This window comes from Epinephelus lanceolatus, chromosome 4, assembly GCF_041903045.1.
Source record: "Epinephelus lanceolatus isolate andai-2023 chromosome 4, ASM4190304v1, whole genome shotgun sequence".
In the NCBI taxonomy this organism is placed as follows: domain Eukaryota; kingdom Metazoa; phylum Chordata; class Actinopteri; order Perciformes; family Serranidae; genus Epinephelus; species Epinephelus lanceolatus.
In genome coordinates this window covers 23,509,130-23,516,530 of record NC_135737.1, presented here as the reverse complement: position 1 = coordinate 23,516,530, position 7,401 = coordinate 23,509,130, and the positions used below count along the sequence as shown (strand labels likewise).

At 39.7% G+C, this 7,401-nt stretch overlaps 1 protein-coding gene across 1 annotated transcript; it reads right to left on the bottom strand.

The window, feature by feature from the left end:
- Positions 1-2,574: 2,574 nt before the first annotated feature.
- On the bottom strand, positions 2,575-6,872 carry LOC117259198 (extracellular calcium-sensing receptor-like). Its single transcript, XM_078167046.1, has 6 exons — positions 6,679-6,872; positions 6,205-6,502; positions 5,247-6,038; positions 4,846-5,073; positions 4,622-4,745; positions 2,575-3,488 (listed from the first exon to the last, which is right to left on the bottom strand). The coding sequence occupies exons 2-6, from the start codon at positions 6,466-6,468 to the stop codon at positions 2,575-2,577; spliced, it is 2,322 nt and encodes a 773-aa protein (XP_078023172.1). The 5' UTR covers positions 6,469-6,502; positions 6,679-6,872.
- Between the last annotated feature and the right edge of the window lie 529 nt (positions 6,873-7,401).

Sequence of the window (7,401 nt, the reverse complement as noted above, 5' to 3'; positions counted from 1 at the left end):
CCATTAGATTTCGTACTTTTTAAAATAATTTTTGGTCAAGCGTATAGTCATACTATTAATGGTGGCAAAAGCTGGTATTTTCAACTATTTATGATACCTTGCATGGATTGCCAGTGGTGTGGCAAGGAATGACTTTACACTGATTCAGGTGTTGCCTTGCGTCATCAGCCTGTTGTAACTGCAAGGTTCATGGCTATTGTGTTCATATGTTAAAACACACTTTTTAAATATCCCAGCACACGTTCATTTCCCACTTGCACTCATCCTGTGGGTGCATTTACTGTAATCTAAATATCTTTTCATATACCCCCCAGAAACTACAGTAGTGTCCCATGACAAAGTACTTGTACCCCTGGTTAGGAAACATTGTTTTAGACAATAATGTACTTCCAACTTTGTGGCAACAGTTTGATGAAGGCCCATCCCTCCTTGAACATAACAATGTTGTCCTGCACAAATCCAGGTCCATGAAAATGGGAGGTTCGTATGGATAAACCTGACTTTCGAGAACAAAGCACTGACCTCAAACTCATGAAACGACTTTGGGTTGAACTGGAACACAGACTGTAGTTCAGCACATATCACCCAACGTCAGTGCCTAACCTTACTGATATACTTATGGCTGAATGGGAGGAAATCCTGTATGGTTTTTTAACAATGATGATGATGAGCAGATATTCAGGGATGCAATGTTTGGGTAACCGCATGAAAACCAAGGTTGAAAATAGGAACATGTGGAATAGGCAAAGGCCACAGGGTTGGATCCTTTTGTTCTCTTTATCTTCTTGTTTTGATTTTCTTGATGTGAGCCAACCCCCATAATACATGGATATTTTTGATGTTAAGTAGTCATAAGTACTAGCAATCCTTGTTTGCACACTTCTTGTACCTCAAAATGCAACAACACGTCCTTTCTTTCAGAGTGGAAGTGGAAGTAATAGTCACATATTTTGATTCTTGGCTTAAATCATATTACTAAAACAAGGTGAACTGTTTTATGACATACATTTTTCATTTGTTATTCATTGTGAAGTTATAGACAAAACTAAACTGTATGGTCTATTTTAGGAATTTATCTAACTGAACATCAACTAGATGTTTTCTGTCAACCATTCAGCTCATCACAGGGAGGGTGAATTCCCCTTCCTACTTTTGAAAAACAAAAGCAAATAAACTTGGCAAGGTCACGGTCAATAAACATATCAGATGCCAGACTCCAGGGTACAGTCTTAAGACCTCAAGTTCTCCAGCAGAGATCTTAAGGGGATCATGATGCAACAGTCTTGAGTTTCCTGTATAACCTGAGAGGACATGTGTTGAGGCAGGTTGGAGACACTGTGAACTCTAGAGGGAGTTTATTAGTTTGTTAGAGCACTTGTGAGTGGGAAGAGTCTGAGGTGAAAGTCATGGTCAGGCCAGAGGCATTTGCCTTTCACCACATGTGTTCCCACTAAATCAGCCCCCAGTAGACATGGCCTCTGGAGAGATGCAAAGTGTTTCATAAACTAACAGGCATCTCTACAAACATACAAACAACAATTTCTTTCTTAATTAAAGAGGGCCTGAGGGGCACATCAGCTGACTATTAAACATCCCTTTGGCTGTGAAATAACAATAACATCAAATTAAATGTCACACGGTTCAATGCCTTGCCAAAACAGGTGTGTTGATTTGTTTATTTTGATCAGTTGTCAAGAGTGTAACTGTAATTCCTCTATCCAAATGCAGAACTCCCCAAAAAATGATGTAACATGTAGGCAACTCACCTGCATGACAAGACTTGTGTGCACGAGCAAATAAAATATAGAAACTTTTGTAACTCACTAAGATTCTCTGAATGAGTCTCACTTGGCTTAAGTTTATAATCTTTATCTCAGATACTTTATAAAGTTCTCCATAGATTAACGTGGCAGACCTTAAGTGTTTTAGATGTTTATGTTAAATTAAGAATTTATGATTTCCTCATACACCGAATCAGTGTAATTATCTGATTTTAGCCTGATATTAAGCCTCCAATGTGGACCACAAAACAATACTGTGTTATATAGCTAACCATGTATGTAGTATGAATGGATTTATACTGTAATGTTAAACTAGTATGGAGTTACTAGTTTAACATCACAGTTGTTTTTCTCCTGGCTGTGAAAAACAACACACAAAGAGTGCAAATTTCATGCAATATTTTAAATTTATTTCCACTTGGTTGATACATAATCATACATACATACATAGATTGTACAAATGCAAAAATGTTTTCTTATTCAAAAATTGAAGGGGGGGGGGGAGCACTTACACATAATATAAGCAGCTGGAAAGGTTTAATTAATATTTTTGTTGCCTATTACATGTAAAAACTTTCAAATTATTTGTTTGGATTCATCAGTGTTTGTGCGCAACTGACTCGATAGTGGGAAGTGGAGTACCTGTGATGTATCAGACATCTCTTCACCACCCCACAGTAAAAGTATGGTAGTGTATTGCAAGTCCTCAATAATAATAATTTGGTTAACAAATTATTATGTAAAAAATAATGATGGCACGAAAAAACCTTTGTCATCATAATGTCTTAGGGTTTCAAAATGATTTTGGTGCCCCCTTCCCCATCATGTTCTTTTTTGTATTCTTCTCTGGTTTCAGTAAGATAATATAACATTTTGGAGCAAAAATACAAATGAGCAGTCCAAAACTGGAGGCCAGGATAGCAAATATCTCCACAGCAACACTGAACTTCCCAGGAGAGCTGACATATGCTGGAATAAAGGTGATCCATACTGCACAGAATATCAGCATGCTAAAAGTGATAAATTTGGCTTCATTGAAATTATCAGGCAGTTTCCGAGCCAGAAACGCAAGAATAAAACAGAACATGGCCAGAAGTCCAATATACCCAAGAACAGCCCAGAAGCCTACAGCTGAACCCAGAGCACACTCTAAAATAATTTTGTCCTTGAAGTCTTTAAAATTCTTGAATGGAAAAGGAGGTGAAATTGTTAACCAGAGGATACATATGATAACTTGTATAAGAGTGAAACCCAGGACACTGAGCCTCTGCTGTGCAGGCCCAAACCATTTCATCACATCACTACCAGGAAGTGTTGCCCTGAAGGCCATTAACACCACTATAGTTTTCCCCAGAACACATGAGATACAGAGAACAAAGGTGATGCCAAATGCTGTGTGTCGCAGCATGCAGGACCACTCAGAGGGCCGGCCGATGAAGGTCAGAGAACACAGGAAACACAGAGTCAAGGAGAAGAGCAGCAGGAAGCTCAGCTCAGAGTTGTTGGCTCTGACAATAGGACTTTTCCTGTATCTGAAGAAAATGAATGCCACAACAGTAGTGATGCATGTTCCCAGCAAGGACGCTGCAGTGAGCAGTGCTCCCATTATCTCTTCATATGATAGAAACTCTTTCTCCTTCTTTACACAGGCGTCTCTTCTCTCATTTGACCAGAACTCAGGGTGGCATCTCACACAGGTGATAGAATCTGTAACATGATATAAAAGCAGGTGTCGGACATAGGGCCGTAATATACTTGCTGCAAACAACTTGACCGCATCATGGCTGCCATGCGTGATCTGCGTTTGTTTGATGCATCAGCCGCACATCTCAACGCGATGTACCGTGACGCGTGCTTGAGATGCAATATTGACATGACTGCTAGAGGCGCTCGTGCGAATGAACACTGTGACGGTGAGATCAAACTAGACGGAGTCACTGTCGGTGCAATGGCGGAAACTTTTGAAGAGAGGCTGACAGACCTGGTGCGGAACTACCTGCATCCCTATGATGTTTCCATGCCGTTACATAGTGACATAATTCTTCTTCCTCATCAAGCATATCAAGGGCATCCATGTTTGTTTACAACACCCGGCAGCCGAATTTTTGGCTGATGTGCACTTCCCGATTTCCTGGTTATGTTTCTGTTGTCTGCCCCAAGTGGAGACCGCCAGTGTTGTGCGTTTTGGCTGTGCAGTGCTGCAGCAAGTACATACACAGACACAGCGCATTGTGTACGCGTACGCTCGATCAAGTGGCAAGTCTAATACAGCCCTTACTCAGTACATTTGATGTTTTGGTCTCCATGTTATATCTTTTTTATGCATACAAGACAGACACAACATGATTACAGATAACAAATGGATAGTCATCAGCTCCATGGCATCATCATTTTATTTGAATCTTAAGAGTACAACGTACAGCATTGTCGTGTTTTTCAAATTGCAATGCTGATGTACTATAGCACAAACACGGTCTCATTCACTCTCAGTGAATTTATATCAGTTTCCAAGAGATAGATGTCAAAATTGTCTGCATGCTTAGTAGGATGAGGTGAGGAAATACTGTAGGCCTTTTTGTAAGTTGAGTGATCTGACCCTTTCACCACCTTTTTTATGACTTTGCTGATGACTTATGTATCAGTATATGTTTATGATATTTGTGTAAAATAAATTGATTCTTGAATGAATAACAATAATGATTTAAAAGGCTGTATAATTAATTAATGGACACTTCAGGAACTTCATCATTGCTTTTGAAATCACATTACAAAGCAGTGTCTTAAAACTGACATGCTAACTTTTAAATTTGTGTTAAGTCGTGCACTAAATTTTACAACACCTGTAATGTTGCTTATTTCTCCCTCTGCACATGTTAAACAGTCATAGCAGCAGACAGGCTTTCCTTTCTGGAGAACCTTGCGAGTTCCTGGAGGACACTTCACACTGCAAACTGACACAGGCACCTGAAAGGAAAAACGACAATGAACGGGCATTCACTTTGAACAGATGTTGTCTTTGCAAGTCTCTTTTATTAATGTTAACTGTGTTCACATGGTAGCTCACCTGTTGTGAGTTCTGCGCCCAAATTAAAGACTTATTTTGCAGATTCAGCTGTTTGTCTGCAGGTAAAGATGCATCATAAAGACCAACTGAGACAAAGTCCACAATGCCATTTTCTGTTGGCTGCCAGTTTATAATTTCATATTTTGCTGCTGGGTCTCCATTCTCATTAAAGTAAACTTCCTCTCCTTCCTTTGTTTTGAAATGAATCCTTTTTATGTGCTGTAAAATCTAAGAAGAATATGCATTGATGTAGATCATTATCTGACACAGTTTTTAGGCCTATTGGTTCAACACCATGACAAACAGACTGCAACAATTGTTTTTTTAACATTTAAAACATGTTCCGTGTTTATGTGACTTTATGTAATAACTATATTTTAAGTCTACTGTGCTCAACTCACCGTATATGGATCTAGCTGCATCTTGTTACATGTTTTATTACAGCTGAACATGCTATGTAGTGCATGGGCCACAGCATACACTCCTTTATAGACATTGATAAAGATAGGCATGAGCGACATATCAGTGAAGCTGTTCTGCACTCCAGTCAGATCTTCATGTCCAGTACATTCTCTCTGATTCTCTGCTGATGACTTTGACTGCTTGAACTTACAGCTGAATAATGTCTCCCACAGCTCTGTAAACATTTCATTACCAGATGTGTTGAGAGGCTTCACATCCAAAATGAACTCTCTCATGCCACTGACATGTGCTTTGGGGATGGACAGGCCTATGGCACCATCCAGAATGTGATGCTTATCCATGGCTGCAGTTTGCGAATCAGAGATCCAGGCCTCAGTCCCGACCCACTGGTACCCAGTCAAGTTGTGATGAGACATCTCGTGTATTAGCATGTCAATATCCATGTGGGAGAGGAAAGCTACAATCACCTTGGAAGTGGAAGCTTTGATAATGTCAATTATCTTTTGTATTTTGTCTGGTGGATCTGTTCTAAAGAAAGACACAGAGTACTCCAGACAGATGCCCAGCTGCTGGGCGGTTTCTGTAAATGTGGCCATGCCATTGTTCCCATAATCATCATTTGTTCTAATAGCTCCAACCCAAGTCCAACCAAAGTGCTTGACCAACTGTGCCAGGGCTCTGCTCTGGTAGTAGTCACTGGGTATTGTCCTGAGGAAGGATGGGTACTTGGTTTTATCACTGAGACAAGCACAAGTGGCAAAGTGGCTGATCTAGCAGAAAAAAAGAAGTGGTAGCCCAAGATAAAGATGTTAAATATGAAGCATTTATACAGCACACTACAGTTTTTAAAATCAAACAAAAGAATTGTGATGACCAACTGGAGGAACAAAAATTAATTTTAATAAATAAAATCATATCTTTACAAATGTTACCTACCAGTGGGATACTAAAGGGTCCGATTACAGTGGCTATAGCCATGCAAGGAGAGGAAGAGGTCTCTCCCATAATGGCCTGCACTTGGGCTGGTCTGGTACATGGTTCCTGGGAGGGTGCAGATAATTCCTCATTACCATTAGCCAAAGCCAGTGTAACCCTCACACCTCTGGCAATAGAGCCACAGACATCATAGATCTTATAGCCCAAAGAGATGCCAGGCAGCAGGTCTGAACTGTTATTAATCTCCTCTATGGCAAAGAGCATAGCCTGGGCATACTGGAAACCTCTGGAATTGAAACTTGATGCAGACAGTTAATTGGAATCACAATGAATTTGCATAGTAAAATGAAGCATTTGATGGTATGAACACACTCAAGAGGATATATTTCTTGATCGAATGCTCAGTTTGATAACCCATTTTGTATCTGTATCCACTTCTTGTGAGATATTTGAAATCTATATTTCATAATTCACCTGATGCATTGCAGTGGCAGTGGTTTCTGCGTGTAAGTGTCCTTCCTTTCTTTCCAGCTGCTGTGGAAAGAGAAGATTCCCCCTAAGATAATGTCTCCGTCCTTAGACAGATGGGGGTTCTCAGGATCCCCTCTTCGCCTGCATACTGGTTCCTCACCCTGAGAGAAAGATGCCACCAGCAACAGCTGTAAGAGTGCCCATCCCTGCTCTGGCCACCTCTGTGTAGATGTCATACTGTCTCGGAGAGCCAAACCACTGGTTGACACATGCAGTTGAATGCAAATGAAAAGCCTGTACTGGTATTTATACATTTTGGAGCAGCATAAAAGATAATAATGGAACAATTAAACGAGACGGAGCGAGATGAAGGAGGTGCCCAAACAGCTAAAAAAAAAAAAAAAAAAAAAAGTTTTGTTTTCAGCCTTTGTGTATTTCAAATACTATGCAAATATATATTTAATAAAAACATAAATGTAATTGTTATCCGATATGAATATTCAGTTATGCTGTAAAAAAGTATTTTTAACAATTCCATTTTAACATTATGGAGGTAAGTTTAGACTTTTTATTTTCTCCTTGGAGAATCTTCTCACTACTGTATTCAATATTGAGTGGGCCTTCCTAATCAGCCTGTAGGTGTTTGTATTCAGGCTAAAGAAAATGGACAGTACATGTCATTGTGTGCTTTAATCTGGTGTCTGTAGACAGAGAAGTATTCAGTTG